The 22,442-nt window shown below is 36.9% G+C and overlaps 5 protein-coding genes across 5 annotated transcripts; 2 read left to right on the forward strand and 3 right to left on the reverse strand.

Moving 5' to 3' along the window:
* Positions 1–551: 551 nt before the first annotated feature.
* tap2a (transporter associated with antigen processing, subunit type a) lies at positions 552–7,562 on the reverse strand. The gene is given in 12 exon segments (XM_020939268.2): positions 552–1,281; positions 1,642–1,778; positions 2,267–2,426; positions 2,775–2,948; positions 3,451–3,639; positions 4,165–4,293; positions 5,025–5,222; positions 5,632–5,784; positions 5,786–5,838; positions 6,280–6,410; positions 6,535–6,649; positions 7,004–7,562. Coding segments are annotated over 12 exon segments (2,154 nt in total). The 5' UTR covers positions 7,515–7,562; the 3' UTR covers positions 552–1,077.
* A 1,266-nt stretch (positions 7,563–8,828) lies between these two features.
* On the reverse strand, positions 8,829–10,712 carry psmb9a (proteasome 20S subunit beta 9a). The gene is made up of 5 exons (XM_055157692.1): positions 10,500–10,712; positions 10,357–10,424; positions 10,126–10,257; positions 9,744–9,873; positions 8,829–9,525 (listed from the first exon to the last, which is right to left on the reverse strand). The coding sequence occupies exons 1-5, from the start codon at positions 10,548–10,550 to the stop codon at positions 9,379–9,381; spliced, it is 528 nt and encodes a 175-aa protein (XP_055013667.1). The 5' UTR covers positions 10,551–10,712; the 3' UTR covers positions 8,829–9,378.
* Positions 10,713–11,081: 369 nt separating this feature from the next.
* psmb12 (proteasome 20S subunit beta 12) lies at positions 11,082–14,185 on the reverse strand. The gene is made up of 6 exons (XM_020939311.2): positions 14,045–14,185; positions 13,625–13,695; positions 13,375–13,506; positions 12,724–12,853; positions 12,013–12,157; positions 11,082–11,451 (listed from the first exon to the last, which is right to left on the reverse strand). Exons 1-6 carry the CDS (start codon positions 14,090–14,092, stop codon positions 11,324–11,326), a joined length of 654 nt encoding a protein of 217 aa, XP_020794970.2. The 5' UTR covers positions 14,093–14,185; the 3' UTR covers positions 11,082–11,323.
* Positions 14,126–17,165, forward strand: psmb13a (proteasome 20S subunit beta 13a). Its single transcript, XM_020939309.2, has 8 exons — positions 14,126–14,258; positions 14,433–14,520; positions 14,879–14,976; positions 15,051–15,191; positions 15,646–15,761; positions 16,036–16,094; positions 16,187–16,338; positions 16,910–17,165. Exons 1-8 carry the CDS (start codon positions 14,197–14,199, stop codon positions 17,019–17,021), a joined length of 828 nt encoding a protein of 275 aa, XP_020794968.2. The 5' UTR covers positions 14,126–14,196; the 3' UTR covers positions 17,022–17,165.
* An 808-nt stretch (positions 17,166–17,973) lies between these two features.
* psmb8a (proteasome 20S subunit beta 8A) lies at positions 17,974–21,265 on the forward strand. Its single transcript, XM_020939310.2, has 6 exons — positions 17,974–18,315; positions 18,505–18,646; positions 18,995–19,106; positions 19,444–19,573; positions 20,226–20,430; positions 21,042–21,265. Exons 1-6 carry the CDS (start codon positions 18,166–18,168, stop codon positions 21,128–21,130), a joined length of 828 nt encoding a protein of 275 aa, XP_020794969.2. The 5' UTR covers positions 17,974–18,165; the 3' UTR covers positions 21,131–21,265.
* Positions 21,266–22,442: the final 1,177 nt, after the last annotated feature.

The following is a 22,442-nucleotide window of genomic DNA, read 5'->3' on the forward strand; positions in this document are numbered from 1 at the left end:
TGCAATATTGATTCTATACATTACATAAATAATTAACTGTTTAGATGCCAGTTTGTGCCCAATACTATGTGCAGCAAATTTGAACTAAATGCAACATTTTTTGTGTGTGACTAATTAGTGAGAAGATTGACTTTGGTGCATTTTTTTGTTTTTGCATATATCTGGCATTGCGCTCCATAGATCGTTTATTCAATTTGAAACATTTTTTATATTTTAATTTCTTCACTAAATGACTGCATTTTCCATGAGGTCTGAAATCAGGCAGCCTTGCCTGGAAGAATCCAGACTCATTGCTGTACCAGTGGCTGATGTGGATATGGAGCAGATTTGGAGCTGTATAACAAATACAGAGAAATATCCTTCTGGATTTCCAGGCAACATGTAGCCAAAACTGTGCATGGAATTTCCAAGTTCTCTTTTTCTCATGTTTTTCACAAGGCTCAAAGACATTTGAGCTGTATTAAGTATTATTGGCCAATAAAATGTTGTGGTGTAATCTGAGACCCAATATAAAGACCAATACATGTAAAATGAATACAACTTACTAATAATGAGATGTTTTATGATTTTTATTTAAGTGAAAAAAAAAAAAAAAAACATTCATTGCATTTTTACATTATTTACATTTGACATATAATTATTCACTCTAATACATAAGTGCATAACAGGTCTGTGAAATAACCTTAGTACTTGAGCTGATAGACTTAGACATGAACAAAAGCAAAGCAGCTTCAAACATCACAAATAGATGTACATAAAATAGAACTGTACATAAAATGCTCTAAATTCAGCAAAATTAGTCCTTTACCACAGCTTAATAAATACTGGCATAGACTGTACAATGTAGAAGTTGTTTTCAGATTTCTAACCCTCAGATGTGGAGGAGAAAGAATATCCAGTTGTCTGACCTGCCCCCATCTGAAATAAACGCTATCTAGGCAAATTTATAACCCAATATATAACAGAAGCCATTTCCTACACTATTCAAACTGGCATAAAGGTGTGCAAAATACACTTGCTAAGAGCAGTTGGTAAAAGGTTTAATAGAATGGGCAAATGGGTGCCCCTGTTGTACGATTATGGTGAGTGGCCGTTTGTACTAAGTTTCTCCCTCAGCCTGTAGTAATGCCCCTTCATGTCCATCAGCTCCTGGTGAGTCCCCCTCTCCTGGACTCTCCCATTGCCGATAACAACGATCTGATCCGCCCCCTCGATGGTTTTCAGTCTGTGAGCGATCACTAGCAGCGTTTGGTTTGGGCACTGAGCCAGGGCCTGTTGAACCTGTTCAGGTAAAAACAGTCACTGAGTTGCCACGATGCCAAATATAAAACTGAAGGGCAACTTTGAAGGCAATATTAGGTCAATACTTTGAGTCTATATTCACAATTGAGTTATTAATTTAATGTATTATATACAAAACTAAGTATGTATGCCACTGATGTATTTCTGTCATAAATGAATTAAATATTGGATAGACTATTCATGTTAGCTACTGCATCATTTTCTATATGACAGTAATACTTTTGTATAGTTGAAACCACATGTACATTTGTTGTTTTTTCACTTCACTAATACATTACTTCATTAATACATTAGTACTAGAATATTGGCCATTTACTGTAACAGTTTCATTATTCTCACCTTCTTTTCACTGTCGTCATCCAGAGAGCTGGTGATTTCATCCAGAATGAGCACCTGAGGCTGTCGGACCAAAGCTCGGGCAATGGCAATGCGCTGTCTCTCACTCTTTGCTAACTGGCCACCTCCCTCCCCCACCTCTGCAATATGAACAATATTATACAATCAAGATATATTTCAACAAACCAAATAAGAAAAATGAAAGCAGGAGTATGATATTTTTGATTATAATGTTTAACATTAATAGAGGAGTCTGAAATTCTCCACCATAGTAGGTTGTGTCCAAACTTTTTTTACTCCTAAATCAAAATTGGAACTAAACTGGGACTAAATTTGGAATTAATCCTGGACTAGACCAAGACTAGAACAGGACAAAACCAAGTTCTACATGTGGATTAAACTAACCAGGACAGGCATGAAAGCACCCTAAAAACACTTTGTTGCCTATTGCATCATCATTAAACATTTAAAATTAACATGACAAAAGGGATTGCTTAAAGATTAGAGGAAGACAATAAGAGAGATATACATACTCCCTAATACTCCGTAATACAGGAGATTAATTAACGTAAAAAAAAATATTTGTGACACCATAGTCTCCCTGGAATCCATGGGAAACACAATTTACCTGTGTCGTATCCCTTTTCCAGCTGTAGGATGAAGTCGTGTGCATTGGCTTTTCGTGCTGCCTCCTCGATCTCTTTGTCTGTGCAGGCTTTCATACCATAAGAAATGTTGTCTTTGATTGAACCAGTAAAGAGCACGGGTTCCTGGCTCACCACCACAATCTGTAAGTGAAGTGAATACTCTTATTACTCAATGGTGGTTGTATAGTATATGAAACTTGCTTTACATTAACAGTTTTTTTGGGTGGCACCATAGAGCTTTAGAGCTTTCACTAGCCAATAGGGCATCCTTTGAAGCAAAAATCAAACTGACAGTGGTGTATAGCTGGAGCAAGTAATGTTAATACAAAAATCTAGCATTATTGGACCATTAATCTGTTGTTGATATCAGGTTATGTTTATATTACAGTGCATAGATATGCATTTTTCTATTTTTCTTAATATACTATACTCATCTGTCTGGTTCACATTGTATTTCAAATGGTATTGTTAAAATATCTATGTGCCTACCTTTTTATGGAGGTAATGGTGCTCATAGGACTTGAGTGGCTCTTTGTTGAACAGGATTTCTCCACTCTGTGGTTCATAAAATCGCTGCAGAAGACTTGCACATGTGCTTTTTCCTTCACCAGATGGACCAACGAAAGCAGTCATCTGTCCCGGCTTCAGCTCCAGTGTGAAGTCCTGTAGGTACCAACCAATGGCATTATTAATAAGGCAAAAAAAATATTTAGATAATAATTATCTATGTGTGATGGTGTTTGAGGAACATGATTTAGTTTGAACTCATAGCTCCACCCATTTTATCTTTTGTCTCACTCAAATGTTGTGCCATGACAGAGGAACAACTGGGAAGTAGTTAGAGTTATTACACCTGGTTTTTACTTAGTAGTTATTATTGATTAAACTGTGTAACAATGTGTATGGTTGCAGGGTTGACATCATTTAAACATCATTAATAGTAGTTGGTGTAAGAAACAGTGTCAGTATGATAGTAGTAGTAGTTGTAATGACTAGCTTTGACAAGAAGTATATATCAAAATTGCATTATTATTGTAATAGTAGTATTTCTGTGTATTGTGCTTTACTTAATATATTTTATCCTTTTTATTCCTTTTTGTCAAGTATTGCAACATTCTCTACCCACAGATTTTCAATCCCTGATCACCCTGACCATTCCCCTCACCTGTAGGACACTTTTGCTGGGGCAGGATGGGTAGGCAAAGTTGACGTGACTGAACTGGATGTTTCCTTTGATCTGATCCGGTGCAAGTGTTCCCTCTGCGCTGATCTTAGGTTTTCGATCCAAATATTCAAATACCTTCCCAGCAGCACCCACAGAGTTCAGCATATCCCCGAAGATATAGGTGAGAGTCTAGGTAAATACAGTATAATACAATAAAATACAACATATAACAAAACATATTTTTCCCTTGTTCCCCCTTGTTTATTACTGCAAAAGTGCATTATTACAGTAGTTATGCAAATTTCTTTATTTTCTCTTTTGTCTAGGTCACTGACCACCATCAATCCCACTAATTCATACAAACAAGGCAGGTTAAAGCTGCTTCACCCAAATTTCAAACAAAGTAATTATTTAAATTTATGCTACCAATTCCTAATATTCACGTGCATGAATTTTTAAGTACACAGCTTTACGACTGCTTTTTTCACACAGTGTGTTAAAGCAATTGCTGTACCATGTCTGCAGACAGGGAGTCTGACTTTGACACAAAATATTGGTTGTCCAGTTAAAAGAATAACATCTTATTTTGCATTCATTAATATTTATTGGTCTGTTGTATTTATTTAATAGGGAGAGAGACTGAAGCCTGCCTAATTGCCTAGCCATAGTGTAAGCTATAAACTAAAAGCATTATATCAAAGCATTCAGACTTACCCTGATATTGTCTCCAAGGTCTGACTGGTACATTATGAAAGACACCAGGTTACCAGCAGTCATCTGTCCCCTTTGAATGAACAGTCTTCCATAGTATAACATAAGGACCTGCATGCCCAGCCCAGTCAACTACAAATGCAATAAAAATATTATATTATACACTGATAAATCCAACATAGGGCTAAAAGAGTAATGTAACATAATGTAACAAAATAGTTCATGTAACTTTACAAAATGTTAAAATTCTTTGAGGTAGAGGACAGATCAGAGTTCCATGTTTGAATTACTGGGCACATCCACTTGAAACAAAAACTGGCACGAAGTTCAACTTCTTTTCATTACATTCACAATAGCCTCAGAAAGTGCTGCCATTATTCAACTCTAAAGACACTGAGAAGACATTAAGCCATGAGATTAACATTGGCAAGTATGTGGACCCAACCCCAAACAACCCAAACCCAAACAAATAATGATAAGGTTCAACATTTGTGCATTTCTATTTCGGATATTTCTCTCAAAAACAGTTAATCTTCCATAGAGTTGTATTGCTGGGTTTCCAATGACATCACACCATTCTATAGGCCAATATTAATTAACACAGATGGGGGACAGCTAAAATAAAAAATGTTAAAATGTAAAATTATTTTGCAATACAGTGAGTTCTTGGATTTAGTTAATATTTGAGAATACCAGGTTCAACATTTGTGAATTTACCTTTTGGATTTTCATGGTAAAGTACAATGTAATCAACAGGGAAAAGAGGCTCTTGCCCCCATCTGAGAGTATGACATCGTCACCTTCTAGAATGTGAACGCCACCTATTCTGAAACTGAATTGATATAATTGAACCAAATCTTTACCCTTCGGACAAGCAGGTAGATGGCTCTCACAGTGTCGCGCCGAGTTTTGAGCTCATGTATGGTCTTCAAGCGTTGATTGTATCGATTAGCCTCATGTTTCTCTGCATTAAAACTCCTCACAACGTGGATATTCGACACAACCTCGTTGGCTGCATCATTTGCATGTGCCATAGCATCTTGTACAGCCAAAGAGAGTCTCTAAATAAAAGAACATTACAATAGAATAAAACAATTAAATTAATAAAAAAAAAAAAAAAGATTGTTATTATTGTTTTATGTTACACTATAATGCTAAGGCAAGTTCAGAGTTTGTGTTTTGTTCACTGACAATGACAAAAGAAATATTGTATGAACTTAAATAGTTGATCAAATAGACATATAAAAACAGAATGAATTAATAACATTTGTAAAAGAAAAAAATATATACTTATATGTTAATGTAATTAATGTACAAATCATTTTACTGTTTTGACCTTTATTTTGAACTTGTAGGTGCACTTTGCTATTTAGGGATAAAATGCATAAACAAATACTATTTTGAACACCAGTATATTTCATTTTTATATATTATTACTATTACTATTACAAAAACATAAATTGTTGTTACCTGATAGTAGGTGTCATAAACATTTTGAATGGCTCCAGCTACGGGAGTCTCCATTAGAACCAGGAACGTGAGCTTCCAGGAAAGGCTCATCATGAGAGAGATCATTCCCACAGTTTTCACAAAGGTCCTCAGCAGCACGTTCATATTCAGACACAACCGTCATTCCCATTGAATTAGTGTCTTTGGACAGTCTGGAAGTGATCTCACCTGCACAGAAATAGCACAATGTAGTGTATTAGATATTAGGGCTGCCAAATTTTGGACAAAAAAAAATTTAAATTTTTTTGTGTTGTAATTATGATAAGATGTATGTTTAAAAGTAGGATTCTGCTAAAAGTGCAGAATATATACATTCTATTATTTAAATACTACTAAATTCTATTTGAGTCATGTTATAATGTGGAATCAATACTCATACTTAAGTACTTATTTTGGCTGCCAGACCAACTGTAGTAGAATAAATTACTGACAGCAAAGTTTGAAAAGTTTTATTTAAAAAAAAAAATAATAATAACTTTTTTTTCCTGTTGTCCATTATTGTAGACCTGTTGTTTTCTATATCTATATTAAGCTCAAGTAAAAATCAATTAAGTATACTTTTAATGCTGTAATGCTGTCTTCTTCAGTTATAAAAGTTGCCAAGCTTACCAGTCTTTATGGTCTCAAAGAAACCAATTTCCTGTTTGGTCAAAGTCTCAAATAGTTTTAGTTTTATTCTGCTAGTGAAAGACCCAACAGCACAGAGCAGTAGCCCTCCTCTGCCTCCTGCACACACAGAACTGAAAAAAACAGAACAAAGCAAACATAACATTATTTATAATATTTTCTCTTACTGCATTCAGTTGTATTTTTCAACATAGTAGATGGGATGTTTGTGTCTGTAGTATAAATAAGTGGACATACCCTCCCAGAGAGAACAGACCCATGAAGATTACTGCCATGGTGAATTCATTTGCTTGATATTGGCCACCAAGGATATCAATGACTTTTCCAGTGTAATAGGGAATGAACATCTCACCTGAGGATAAACAAAAGCATATGCAATAGATCAGATCAGATGAGTTCAAGTTAAAACACTCTTGAAAGTAAGTAATCATCCCTTTTCATTGCCTATTTCAGTGAAAATTGTGAATTAACAGTATTCATATATACCAATCATTCCAATTCACAACTTTCTGGCACATATTGCTTGAGTAATATTATTTTACTAAGCAACAGTGCTTTGAAATTATAGGTTAAATTGGTCACACGTGGCTATTAATAAGAATCTGTCAATATGCATACATACCCAACTGATAAATACCTGCTTACTATTGGGGGTAGGCTGGGGGGGTGTCTGTATTTAAAGGCAACATATAAATTAACAACTTACAGAACACAGCTAGTGACAAGAAGACCAGTCCCCCCAGCAGCAGCGGGAGGTCTGGTCTGAACAGCCGCAGGACCCTCATGAACAAAACTCTGGACTTTTGTTTGCTCTTCTTTTCGGATACTGCCTCGTCTGCGTCCGGGATGGTGATTTCCCAAAATAGTGCAGCGGCAACAGATGCACCGCTACCCATGATCCAACACCACCAGTCCGACGAGAGCCCGCAGTCACTGAAGCCATCGTAAAAAAGTTTGGTCCCGGTCTCGTACACAGCGGGGAGCAGGCTGAGCGTAGCAATGAAACGGAACAGTACCGATTCGAGATCTCCGAGTGTATAAAGAGCGAGGAAAGAGAGCGCAAAGAAACGAGCAGCTGCGAAGCCCCAGAGTCGTGCGTAAACTCCGACCCTGTACGTAAAAGATGCCCCCGATACGTAAAACAAAGCAAAATCGCACCAAGCTAGTAAAACGAAGGCCAATATTTTACGCTGCACTGAGGGTTTGATGTCTTCCATGGCGCCTACAGTCCTCAAATGACCCACTGCTATGAGACGCGTTTTGGTGCAGCCTGCAGGTTACTTTTAGTTTCGTTTTCACCAAGCTGAAGGGTATTCCCATAAACTCCAGTTTGGTAATAGCCATAGATGTTCTATTGTACCTAATTCATACAGCCTATATTTGGAATTGAAACCAAAATAAAAGTCAAATCTTCAAAAATGGATAAAGGAATCAGGAAAGCACATATTAATAAATGATTGATTGATTGATAGCATTTATATAGCGCCTTTCAAGATACCCAAAGCGCTTTACAGTTCATCATTCAGTCACTCCACACTCAGTGGTGGTAAGCTACTACTGTAGCCACAGCTGCCCTGGGGCAGACTGACAGAAGCGAGGCTGCTAATCTGCACCATCGGCCCCTCCGACCACCACCATCACTCATGCACACACCACTTTCATACTAGGCAATGTGGGTAAAGTGTCTTGCCTAAGGACACAACAACAGTTTTTTGCCACTGGCGCCCCACTGTGGCACCTGGAATTCCTAGCGGTCCCTATGGAGTAAGAAAGGCAAGACAAGACATTTTTACAATAAATTTTAATGAACCCACTTGTTGGTCACTGTTGTAGCTCCTTGTTGTGCCATTACTCCGTTTTTACCCTCTGCTACAAACTTAAGCATGCGTAGTCTTGATCTTGATCGATGTTTCTTCTGCTCGATAAATAATGTCTGTGAAGTGATGACGTATTTTTGACAGTAAATTTCCGTCTGTGAATTCGTATTCGTACTGATGAAAGCGTAATCGTAAATTTTCATTTCGTGATTGTAATTCTTGACGTCGTAACTTTTCAATTCGTATTCTGATGGATAAAATACACACAATCTATTTTATGTACGACTGGACTCATTTGAGAGTTTACAAATATTTATTTTATGCGCGACTACAGCCAAATATGCACGGATTTCCCAAATACGCACGGATTTCTATTTTATGCGCCCGAATATTTTTGACAGCTTTCTTACTCCATATCTCCCATCCAAGGACTACCCAGGCCCAGCCTGCTTAGCTTCTGAGATCTGACAGGATCAGGCTTTTTTACAAGCCGGTATGGCCACGTAAATGTTTTTCTTGTGGTGTTTTTGTATGTAACCACCAGCATTAAATGGAGGGCAATGAATGTTTTCTTATTTATTATTTTTACTATTATTATTATTATTATTATTATTATTATTATTATTGTTGTTGTTGTTATTTGTTATTGTTATTATTTCATTTATTTTTTTAATAACACTATTATTAAGTACATATAAGACATTTTGGCAACAGTTGTACTGAAAATGCATTTTATTGATTGTATTTTAACATATTTCAGGTTGTCTCACTGATCATAAAATGTGGGTAAGTCATTTCCCAGAATTACTTTCTCTTCTGTGCAGTGTTCATCAATTGTGACAAGATAAGCCACACCTCCACTTGAGCCATCTCTGTTCATCGCCAAAGACAGGGCTGTAAAAACAAAAAGTATGAGAGTATATCATCAGATCATGCAGCTGTCTAGCTCAACATCTGATAGATGCCCAAACACAATATTATCCCTCTGTTTGCCTCTATAGCTGCCCACTTGTCTCTTGTTGGAGATGGATATGTTTAATGCCATAGTATGGAACATTACAGGCAAGGAAAGCAGGTGGCATGCCCACAATCTGGAAAGCTGCCTTTATTTCACCTTTATTGAAAGCCAATTTATTTATTCTTAATAAACAATAAATGTGAATTTTAAGAATGTCCTATCAATATAAGGAAACATGTGATCCATTCTTGTGTCCATACCTGAGTTACACAATGTTAAACCTGTTATTGAATACCACAATGATACTCACTGTTGACGAACAAACTTTTGACACTCCTCTTTGCTCATGCCTCTTCGATATTCTGCATCCACAAATCCATACACATACGAACTCCCAGAGCCTCCAACTGCAAAGGGCTGACGACTCAAGAGTCCATTTAGTGTTGCATAAACCTGGGGAACATAAATAAGAAAAAATACTGGATTAGATATTTTTTGGCACATGCACTTACACCAGGCAGAGCACAGAGTAAGAAGAAACACACAGAGCTATAGGATTTGAACAGACACATGTACAGCAAGGTCACAGTTATTGTTGTGTGCATGGCATAAATGATGAAAAGTCTAAAGATATTATAGGATATATGCCACAATGAGAGAAAAGTACTGACTTGTCCTCCTTTTCTCCTGTCCCATCCAGCCACTATCAGATGTGCCGATAGCTCCTCTTTATATTTGTATGAGATGTTTCTGACCAAAGTGGCAGCGGAGCGAACTTGGGGGTCTTCTCCAATTTCCATACTGTGGTAAAAAACAATATCATTTTCATGCAATAATTTAACAGAACAGAAGATGACAACCTATATTGTCTCTCTGTGTATAAAATTGATTCACATAATGAATTGATTAAACAAAAGATGTGTGTATGACTATCACTATATTATGTAGTGTATTTGAACCAAAGTCTAATATATTCACAGTTTTATGTTTGACCAGGTAGCAGTGGTAGGGCATTCATAATGTTTTGAATATATTTGGATATGTCTTATTTACCTGTGGACATCCAGCTGATAGTTGACCACCTCTGCAATGGTCTGAGCATCAGCAGCAGAGCCTGAAAGCGCGCAGTAGATTTTGTCATGGAGTAGAGAAAGTTTGTTCATTACCCTGTTTACCACTGAAGCCCTGCGTCACAGAATGAATAACAAGGTAATAATGGCAATGAGCATGTAGGCTATGCTAAATAGGATATAGTTTAGTCTCCGCAATTACAACTGTACGCACCCTGCAGAGACTCGTGAATCAGACCCCAGCACAACCCCTCCGTCAAACTCTATGGCAAGGATAGTGGTCTGTAGAAAATATTGTCATTAGTAACCAAGTGTGCATTTGGCTTTCACGTAGATTGTAATACAGACTGTACTTACTCCAGTTTTCACCTCCTCGGACAACCACTCGGGCTCATTCTCCCCCAGCATGCTTACGCACAAAAGACGCACCGTCGACGTTGAACTAAAACGTATATAGACTAGCGGTATGATTAGAATCGTTTTGATCTTATATTTAATCGTCTTTTTTAGCCAAACAGCAACTCCATATTCACCCGACCGAAATTGAAAGTGAATGAATAAGTCCCGCCTCTGGAAATCGATGGCGTATCAACAGTCACTCTGCATCATGTCATTTCTCCATTCACTTAAAACATATATTATAGGTGTTGTATGCTATATTTGAAACCTTTATTTGAAATGATCAAAGGCAGCCAACATCCGATACTGTGCTGCAGAATATTGTTTTGGTTGAAATCAAGTTACATTGCCTGCAAACTCATTTTAATTTGGCTTCACATTGGCTGTTAGGTTTACCCTGTTTGACCCTGTCGTGCCACAAGGCCCACGTGTAAAATGTATTTCACTAAAATATTGTAGAGTTCAACATTGAATAAAATGTCTGTATTGTATTATGTTGACAAAGGGTATGAAAGGTCAAAATATTTAAAAAACAAGATATTTTCATTATTTGTATTTTTATATCAACTGTTTTATTAAGTGAATGACAAAAATGCATCTCTTTGCCCAAGTAAGAAGTTGTAATGGTAAAACAAAATTTACAAGCACTGATTTGGCAAAACATATTACACATATAACATTTTTATTCTAATTATATTATATTAGTAATGTAAGATGAATGACAAAAATGCCTTTTTTTTTTTTTTTTTTTTTTTTACTTTAGTTTTATTTTTAGTAGGGAGTTAATCATCATGGAACTTGGGCAGCTTGTCCCCAGGCACCACCGTATGCTCTGCTCCAGACTCGGTGATCACAACCAGGTGAGCCACGCCTCCACTCACGTTATCTCTGCCCATCGCCAACGCAAGAGCTGTGAGCACAAAGACACAGAGGGGGGAGGGGAAGGGAAGGACGGTGCAGGAAATGTGAAAAAAAAAAAAAGATGCCATATAAAATAAAATGGAAGAAAAATAAATAATTTTGTATCCTCTAAAGAGAATCTTTCTGAAAGGATGGATATAACTTGAGATGAGATGTATATCCAAATATAAGAGTTGATTATCACTCAAGTAGAAATAGATAGATTGACACAATTGTTTGGATACAATATCTGATCTATGAATTAGTTCTGATGACCTCATACCTACAAAATATAGGTCACTGCTAGGAAAATGTACATTATTTTTTCAATAAATAAACAATATCTAGAAAACAGGAAACTTCAACTGTGCTTCCTTTTTTTGTCTTTAAACTCTAAACTTTTGTGGGTACATGGTTGGAATAATGTTACTGTTACTCCAAGATCATATTTGTCAATTCATAGAAAAATAAAATGTGATATGTTTTTGTAGAAGCATAACCCAGAACTATAACTCATAAGTGCCAACCTGGAGTCATTATTTAAGTTGCAGCAACACTGAGACAATCATACCATTAGTGGCGAACTGTAGACATTCTTCTCTGCTCATGTTTGGTCTGTATTTGGCATCCACGTATCCGTAGATGTAGGTGCTGCCGGAGCCTCCAATGGTCACTTCCTGCTTGATCAACATCCCGCCAAGAGACACAACATAAATCTGGAAGAGGAAAAAATTGAAAACATTTAAAAACTTTTATAGCCTATTCTAATTTGTACTTTACTAATACAAATTGTTAGTTGTGAGACGGAGAGAGATTTTTGAGATTTTACTTACTGTTGTGACCAGAAAGCTATAGTTGCCATCTCATTATTACAATAATATTATGAAGATTATCCTTATCTATATCAAGGCCCAAAATGTTGTAAAGGTCATAAATTAACATCCAAAAAGCAATACAAAGAAAATACTAACTGTATCTAAGTAGAGAAGGATTCATCGGTGGTAATCTGGACTGTTTTTGTTGTTGTTGTTTTTTATTGCAAAAAGCAGCCTCTATTCTCTTAATATAAGTTTCTATCGATTGTGTAAACATACAGCTCTTCTTTTTTCTGTTTAAAAAGACACATCTGATGCAGTGAGAACAAACGAAAATAACACATGGGTAACAGAGACTGAGGCATCTTAGAACACTCCCACATATATCGGCCAATATCAGTTTTAGCAGCAGTATTATTGTCCTTAATAATAACCAGGAAAGTCTCTTAATACACTGAGACCCCCACCTGAGGTCCTTTTTTCTTGTCCCATCCTGCAGTGATAAAGCCAGCCTGTAGCTCGTCTTTGTTTTCGTAACACAGTTCTTTCAACACAGATGCTGCTGCAATAACTTGTGGTGAGCTCTCCATCTGTACACTGTGGATAGACAAAAACAGAATTACTGATCCTTGTAATATTCTTACATTTGCTGCAGAAATTAAATGAAATTCCAAACAAAATACAGCTTTCGAACTCATTTTACAGTTCAGTTCACTTCTCTCTCAGTTACAATTAATAATGGTTAAGTGCTTCATAGATGTAAGCCATGCCTGCCCTGGGTCAGAGTGATAGAAATGGCTCATATTCTGCTCCAAACTCTTATCTGACACTAATTGCACTGACATTCAGGCAAGGTGAGCAAAGTTTAGGGGGCAGGATTGCTACTTGGATGTGTAGAGATTGTGAAAAACTGTCCTTTTGGTGCTCTTCAGTATCGGCCTCAAATACAAAGTGAAAAAACTGAGGCACACAAAATGCCTTTATTACTTTACAAAGGTGGGTAAATTGTCTTGTTCAAGGATATAACAGTAGTTTGCAGGCAGTGCTGACAGTATACAGCAGGAGTTAGTGGACAAATGCATCTATTACTCAGTTTAGTTAAGTAATAATAAAGATACCTGTGAAATGATAAGTGAAATTTAGCCGCCTTTAGGACAGCCTGGGCATCGGCCAGAGAACCAGCCATACAACAGAAGATCCGGTCGTGAACCTGAATTACTTTGTTAATTGTCTTTGAAGAGACATATTCCCTGAACGAAACAGCAGAGTGAAAAACATTAGAGTGAACCTCTTATGTCACACAAACTTAATAAAACATACTATTATTAATGAATCAACTTTTAACTGTGAACTTTAATTCATTCTCACCCTCCCATTGAAGCCCTGGAGTCTGAGCCAATCACAACTCCTCCATCAAAAGTGGCAGCCAGGATTGTAGTCTGTGGAAACAAAATACGTCCATTGATTTAGACGCATAAACTATGAATTGTGGGATATGTAGTTTTGTGTGCTTGATGAAAATGAAAGCAACGTATTCTGCACAAAAACTGACGAAAGAAATCTCATAGAATGTATTGACCTAAAAAGAACTCTACATTACATGAACTGCCAGCTAAAAACAGCGTGTGTGATAAGGGTATCCAGTATTTTTTAGGACACAGCATCACCTGTTCATTGAACCTATAGACCACTTACGAGAGTCTAGTTTCACGCTTTCTCACTTCATGCGTAAAACCAATAACGCTGAATCTGTACAAAATGGTGATTTAAACCGTTGTATTTACTTACCCCGGTGCTGACTCCTTTAATCTGTGAGTCCAGAATGCGTTTCTCCATGTTGGCTCCAAATCGAAAGAGAAAAATCAGGCGAAACCTTAAACAGCGACCTCAAGTGCACTGTAGCTGCGCACAGGGAAGCGACGCGCAGACCTGAGTCCACTATGGCGCTATCAAATGTCCTGGAGATCCCTGCATCCGGCTTCAACTTTGAAAACGCGGCCAGGTATGAAATAGTTTTAGGATATCAGTAAATAAATGTGTCAGAATTGTCGACCTTAAGAAAGTTTGGTTTAGTTTTCGGAGCAGGATCAAAAGTGAAAGTAACTTACTGTGTGATGTGTTTGTTTTACGGGCTCTGACACGTTCTAAGTTATTTTTTTATTCCCTCTTCCCTCAGAAATGCTGCTTTGGAAGAGATTTTTGAGGGAGGAAAGGCACCCAAACCGATGAAAACAGGTACCACGATAGCTGGAGTTGTATTTAAGGTGGGTATTACCTTATACATGCTTGGTACACCATATTAGCAGATATTTGACATATGCATAGGCCTTTGTATACCTATGTCTATGTATAAGCCTACATTAAACTCTAAATAAAAATTCTATTGTCCCAAACCATAATGCACATTTAATTCATAAGCCTATCATTCTACCCATACTATCAAAACTTTATAAATTTAACCTAACCTGTTCTGCGCAGACAAAGTAGATTTTAAATGATACATATATGTAATGGGCCTTTTCCATTGAGGGAGTAAACATCAATCTGTAAGAAGGGATTTAAAGTTGCATTTGTGTCAATGACAAATAAGTATCCAGTAAGTTTGTCTTTGTTCTTATGTAGGATGGAGTGGTTCTTGGCGCCGACACACGAGCTACCTCCAGTGAAGTGGTCGCTGACAAGATGTGTGCTAAGATCCACTATATTTCTCCAAACATTTAGTAAGGCACTTTAATTAAATCTCAGTCACATCAAATCAGTTCTATATCATTTTAATCATTTGTTCTTATTTCAGTTGTTGTGGAGCGGGAACAGCAGCGGACACACAGAAAACTACAGACATTCTTTCGTCAAACCTCACGATCTATTCCTTGAACAGTGGCAGAAATCCTCGAATGATCATGGCTGCAAATATACTACAAGACATGCTATACAGGTGGGCTTCTGCAACTCAGATTCTACATCATTTGTCGCCATGAACCCAAAACATTTAAGATATTCTATAAATGCTTTGCTGTCAGTTCAAGGGTGATCAGTGCTAATCACCTGTCTGTGGGTTAACAGATTCAAACATGGATTTAATTTAATATTTTATCATTTTGTGTAAACTTCTCATCCAAAAGGAAAGGCAAAACAGTCAGCATTGCAAAATTTAGACAGCCTGATACAGTGGCATAGATAATACTTGCTATATTATGTTTTTGTTCTTAAGGTTGGGGTTTGGTAATATTTTAGAATATTATAGCATAATATTTAAAATGTGCCATAACTCAAAATTAATGTACACATTCCTAATCCTGTCCATCCTCATCATGAACAGAGTAGTAACACCTTTAACTCTGCTTGCTGTATTTTTCTACTTCATTGATATCCATTGTTGTTGTCTTCAGGTATCATGGAACTATTGGAGCCAATCTTATACTGGGAGGAGTGGACTGCACCGGGAACCACCTGTATGAAGTGGGGCCCTGGGGAAGCGTAGACACTATGCCCTATATGGCAATGGGTAGGTAAAATGCATTTCCTGACCAGTCAAGACTACATTATTTTCCTACTCCATAAAGACTCTGGGCTCGTATCATATTTCTGCACGTTTACGTTGACATGCAGATTAGCCAGTCTGAGAAACAAACAAACCAAACATAATCATCTATGTTGTTTTTGCCTTGCATATGTTGTAACGTATTGCAAGGGAAGAATTAAAACTATACAAATACAACATAGATCTTATTGTCATTCTTGAAATTAACATGCATTTTTGTTTGCCTTTCTTTCCTCAGGTTCTGGGGATCTTGCCGCTATGGGAATTCTGGAAGACAGATTCAAACCAGATATGGAGGTGAGTGAAAAGATTCTACACATTTTTGTAATATTATATAGCCTATATGTTGAAAATTGACAAAAAGGTGAGTGATTTTGTCTCTTCATCAGATGGAGGAGGCCAAGGAGCTGGTGCGAGCTGCGATTCAGTCCGGCATCATGAACGATCTTGGTTCAGGACACAACATTGACCTCTGCGTTATCACCCGCAAAGGAGTTGACTACATCCGGCCTTTCCAGGAGTCGCCGTATGGAGACGACAGGTGTGCAACCAATATAAATCTAAACTGAAATATAATGTACAGTTTATAATGTATACATTTCGGGATTTGAGACAATGTCAAAACACTCCAGGCTTATACTTTAATGTGAGATAGGGTTGTTGACACTGGGATCTTGTCACTAATGCTTTAATACTAGTAATGATCAAGGTTAATATTTAAACATACCAATGCCTGCGTCTGTGTACTGTGTGCCTCAACCCCTGATAAATGAAATGAGTTGGTGTCTGGAAGGGCATCTGATGTAAATTCTTATGCTCTAATCACTGCACACTAGACAGAATTCATTTGCTAGCACAACAAAAATAAGGAGAGCGTAAAGAAAACATTCATTGTACATTTACAAAGCATGTCATGAAATATGTAAAGTGAATTGATTTTATCTCACTGTGATCCCTTAAACTTTTTTTTTTTATATTTTTGTTTTGATTTTATGACAAAACACTGTAAAACAACAGCAGATGAAAATTATGTTAAAAAAAATCTTCTATTACCCTGTCACATTGATAATTTTGTACATTAGCTAACAAATATATCTTTTCTTATGCCATAGGAAAACAAAGTACAGGTACCGGCCTGGGACCACTCCAGTGCTGACCGAGAAAGTGGTACCGTTAAAGCTGGAGGTCGTGCAGGAGAGAGTGCAGCAGATGGACACATCATGAACCAAAACCAAGAGGCTCTACAACTCCACACAAAATCTACTGTCATTTCTGTATTTCAGTTTTACAATCATTCCACTTCTCACATTTGCCTTGTCAAAATGTCAACTTATCAAAATATTAAATAATAAAACCAAATAAAAATTGTCAGCTATTTTTGTTACAGGTATTATTCCATGTTAAACTATGTTCTATCTAGATTTTATATGCAGGCTTCAACTAGGATAGGGTTTACTGGACATTTGTTGTGCCCATATAGTGCCATCATATAATGTGTATATAATTCTTTATATAATTGCATATTGTGCCACATTATAACAAAGTGAGTATAGAGAACTTTCTGAAAACTGATTTATATTTCTGGCACATAGAAAAGAAGCACCTTGAAGAGCATCTGTAAAGTAAAAGCAGATAAGTGAAACTCTGAGACACAGGATTTACTGAAAGTATAAAAGCAAAAACTTTATGCAATGGTTCAAAGGTGATCTCATGTAGTCTGTACCGGTAATAAAATAAATCAACGTTAGTAACTGAAGTCATAGTTAACCACATACCCACTTCCTTTAAAATGGATAGTAAAGGGGTTTTGTCTGCTGCACTGCATACAAAATAATTATATCAACAGGTGGTTTTATGGTCTAACCCCCATCCAAAACAGACTGGACAACTTTTGGCATCCGCATCTTTCATACTGTGGGCAAAATTCATCAGTAATAGTCACTGTATGGTAAACAGTTTTTGGGATTATTCGTAGCCTTTTGCAACTAGATAGAGAAAAAAACCCGCCAATTTAATACGCTTGGGCTCTTTTTTCATACCTGAAATCTGCACTTCCTGATAGATATTGATGATGAAAGAGATTCGGAATTTTTTATTGGCCCACGCAGATTATTAGGCTATGTCGTATTTTGTAGTGTACCAGGAATATTTTAAACAATATAACATTGAATGGAAGTTACAGTATTAATTTTATTTCTCAGTGCAACAAAACAATTTATATTACGTTATCAAAAATTATAACTAAAAAAATAAGATACTTTTAATCTCTTTCACTTTCGCATTCATCCTTCATTGTTGCGAACGAGGAAATTCTGACGCACGCAGTTAATAGTCAATAGCCTTCTTTTTACCCATATATTTCTAGAATATGGCTCTTTTTGAAGTAAGTGGTTTAAAGCCTTCTTTTGAACTGCGTGGTCATATCCTTCCAGGGGGACAGAAGCATCTCGTTGACCGAACCAACCATTTCAATTTCGGTTTGAAAACTCAGGAATTTGCTGTTCCTCGCGGTGTTGACGTGAGTAGTACCAATTCAGCAGTTATTTAATACTTTAAAACATATACAGGAAAGCTAAAACCTGCATCAGACGCCATGAATGAACTTTTTAAGCGTAATTTGACGGCATTGTTGTGATGCGTTATGCGTAATTACGCCTCTGGACATTGTTCGGTCATTTAATTCAAACCCTCTCCTCTAATTTCACAGCCTTCTCGGTTTCTCAAGTCCTGCAACAATGAGGGGGGAGTGTGCATTGACATGAACCACGGCACGACCACCTTAGCCTTCAAGTTCAGACATGGGGTCATAGTGGCGGTCGACTCCAGAGCCTCTGCTGGACAATACTTGGGTGAATGAATTTATCTTATTTAATACATAAAATATATCACGAGTTGTTATTTTTCATGATACTATAATACAAAATCATCATCTATTCTAAACATTACCTCTACAGCACTAAGTTGAGAGAGTCAATTTGGTTGTTGTCAGATTCTAGAGTGATAAAATTCCCCTCCCTCAGATGGAGACAGGAGTCAGGAGCTGCTGTGTTTGTTTAACATAAGAAAAACTGAAAAGAGTTAGAGCCAAGCCACAAATATTGATCCTGATAAAATACAAACATCACCTCAGGCATCTACATTCAGAATGCTGTGATTTTATCTGAAAACCAGTTATTAACTCCTTTCCTGTTCTTCAGCATCCAATGCTGTGAACAAGGTCATAGAGATCAACCCATACCTGCTGGGGACAATGTCTGGCAGTGCGGCCGACTGTCAATACTGGGAGAGACTGCTGGCCAAAGAGTGCAGGTGTGTATTAAAGTGGAATACATGAGTACTGATTTAAGCATGACTTTAATAGGCATTAGGTTTAATTTGTGAATATCAAACTCAACATAAGATGGCAGGTGTCTTGAAGCAGGGGCACTAGAGTTTTAGAATAGTCAGCGACTTGCCCATTGATGTAGAGGCTATTCCCACAGAAGGTGAAAGTACTGAATGAAGTGAATGCATAATGAACTACTAAAGTGCTTGAAGAATCTTATTAGCATTGAAAGCACAATATAAAACTGAATTTTTATTGTTAGCTATTAGTAAACTAATTGTATATATTCATCTTGGCTGTAATAAAACTTTCTTTTACCAGGCTGTACCGGCTCAGGAACAACCACAGGATTTCGGTTTCGGCTGCATCCAAACTGCTGTGCAACATGATGCTGGGGTACAGAGGCATGGGACTGTCTGTGGGGAGCATGATCTGTGGATGGGACAAAGAGGTACTCTACAGAGATACTCCTTTTAGGTTTAGTGCTAAACTGTGTCTCTTGCACTTTGGCTTCATAAAACTATAATCCAGAATTGTATGCTTATTTAAACCCATATACATCAAGCAATAGCGTCTGAGATAAACCTATAAATTATTATCAAAAGCAAATATTTCTGGTAATTAATTTTGCCATATTTTAAGATATCTCTTATGAAAATACCATAAACAATTATTTCAGGAAACAACACTCTTAGCAAGAATTTACCTGTTAGTTCTATCTCTATTAATGTTGTCATGAAACAAAAATTTCAAATTCAGTACTAAGGAAAAGTCTACCTACTAGGTACTCAAAGAGCTTTAGATCAAGGAAACACTCACCTCATTCACACATGCAGACACTAAGAGCAAGGAGGGGTTAAGTGTAACAGTATTCACTCTACCAACTTAGTTACTGTCACCTCAGTAATAAAAAAACACTTTTGTTGGATAATTGAATGCACTTTTCAACACAAAATAATGATATTTTCTTATATATTACCATGTTTGTGTAAACTAGTTGTAATATACATCACGATCATTCTAAAACTATATGAGAAAGATCCAGCTTTGTCTGATTAGATTTTTTAACAACCCTAATCTCTGTACTTCTGTGTCCTGTGCAGGGTCCTGGTCTGTACTATGTGGACGATAACGGGACACGCCTCTCCGGACAGATGTTCTCGACAGGATGTGGAAACAGCTATGCGTATGGAGTGATAGACAGTGGATACAGGGAGGACATGACTGTGGAGGAGGCCTATGAACTGGGCCGAAGAGGCATCACCCACGCCACGCACAGAGACGCCTACTCTGGAGGAGTGGTCAACAGTAAGTCAAATACATAAACATTATATAGTCCAGGGGCTCTCTCAGTTCACAGTTAGTACTACCACAAGAAAGTGTTGTCTAAACCAGATTTATAATAGGTCTATTGCAGGTAGAAATTTGGGTTAATGTTAAGGTTAAACGTGGATACAATTATGTAAACACTAGAAATTAAGAGATGTGTGTGTACCACTAAATGAAGTTCAGCTACTTGAGAACCACTATTTTAGAAGACACATGAAAATTGAGGGAATAACATACAATTTGTGTGAAGCACTGAATTTGAAAACTGAAATCAAATAAGAGTTGTTACTTTGAAATTCAGCTCATCCACAAGCAGATATAAAACATATTAGATGAAAAAGCTACTCATGAACTGGGTAACAATTTGGATATGTACTAGTAGTTCATATAATCAGACAAAGCATAAAAAAATGACTGAGGTAAAGTACACACTAAAATTTTTAAACATATAAATTTTAGGGGGGTTAGAAAATGATTGTTATTGTTGTTAAATAATGTTACACAATGAAAATAATATAGTTTGGTACATTCTAAAAGTACTCAAAGACTAATTTAAATGTACACCTGATAATGATTGTGTTTCTCTCCAGTGTACCACATGCGGGAGGACGGCTGGATTAAAGTGTGTAAAGAGGATGTGTCCGAGCTGATTCACCGCTACAAGAAAGGCATGTTCTGATTATCACTGTCTACTATTCCTGCACCAAAACACGTTCACTGTACAACTGATAGAGCAAGAGTTTTTACATAAAATCCAGCTCAAAAGTTTGATTTCCTGACATCTCAACCAACAATAAAGATCACATTTGCCAAAGGTTTGCCTCTGTGGTTATTATTAAACATGATAAACTGGTTAAACAACGATCCGACTGTGAACGCTCTGGGTAAGTACATGGCATAATCATGTGACATAATACCAGCAAGGTGTGTGAATGCAAGGTGTTTTTTTATTTGAAAAAAATTAACCTGGATGCCCTACTTTGTGTAACCCTCTCTCCTATCTATCCAGGCTTGAGATGAACACAAAATGTATATTGATTTTTACTTTTGTAGACAGATTAGTTTGATTAAATAGTTGAAGTCTACTGCATCACACTAGTAATGAATAATAAAAAATAAATTAGTGCATTTGACCCACACTTCAATATAGAAATATTCAAAATACCCATTTCTCACAAAAAGTAACTAGCTGAAGGATTATATTATTGTGAACGTTTTGGGGTTATCAAGGGCGTCTGCATTATTTTCCTTTTACCATAATTGTACCAGGTCAGTTATGAAAACATACATATCATCCACTTTCAGTGTTGGGAAGGTTACTTTTAAAATGTATTCCCCTACAGATTACAGATTACATACAACAAAATGTAGTTTGTAACATAATCCATTAAATTACTTAAAGTGAGTAACGTAATCTGAATACTTTGGATTACTTGATTTGCTGTAGAGACTAAGATATCTTCAGATAAGATGTTTTGTCTGCTAAAAGAAAATAAAAAGCCCAGTTTTTCCTTAACCGTATTAAAAATATTATTGATAGAAGAAGAGGAGACACAGTCCGCACGGCATGGTTTAGTCCTGTTAAATCCTGGTTTAGTCCTGGTTTAGATCTAGTTTAGACCTGGTTTTAGCCCTGGTTTAGATCTAGTTTAGACCTGGTTTAGATCTAGTTTAGACCTGGTTTTAGCCCCAGTTTAGATCTAGTTTAGACCTGGTTTTAGACCTGGTTTTAGACCTGGTTTAGTCCTGGTTTACACCTGGTTTTGATCTAGTTTAGACCTGGTTTTAGCCCTGGTTTAGATCTAGTTTAGCCCTGGTTTAGATCTAGTTTAGCCCTGGTTTAGATCTAGTTTAGACCTGGTTTTAGCCCCAGTTTAGATCTAATTGAGACCTGGTTTTAGTCCTGGTTTAGACCTGGTGTTAGTCCTGGTTTAGTTTTAGACCTGGGTTCAGTCCTGGTTCAGTCCTGGTTCAATCCTGATTTAGTTCTG

This window comes from Boleophthalmus pectinirostris, unplaced genomic scaffold (assembly GCF_026225935.1).
Source record: "Boleophthalmus pectinirostris isolate CB_2022bp ecotype Guang Dong unplaced genomic scaffold, ASM2622593v1 HiC_scaffold_21, whole genome shotgun sequence".
NCBI classification, from domain to species: Eukaryota; Metazoa; Chordata; class Actinopteri; order Gobiiformes; family Gobiidae; genus Boleophthalmus; species Boleophthalmus pectinirostris.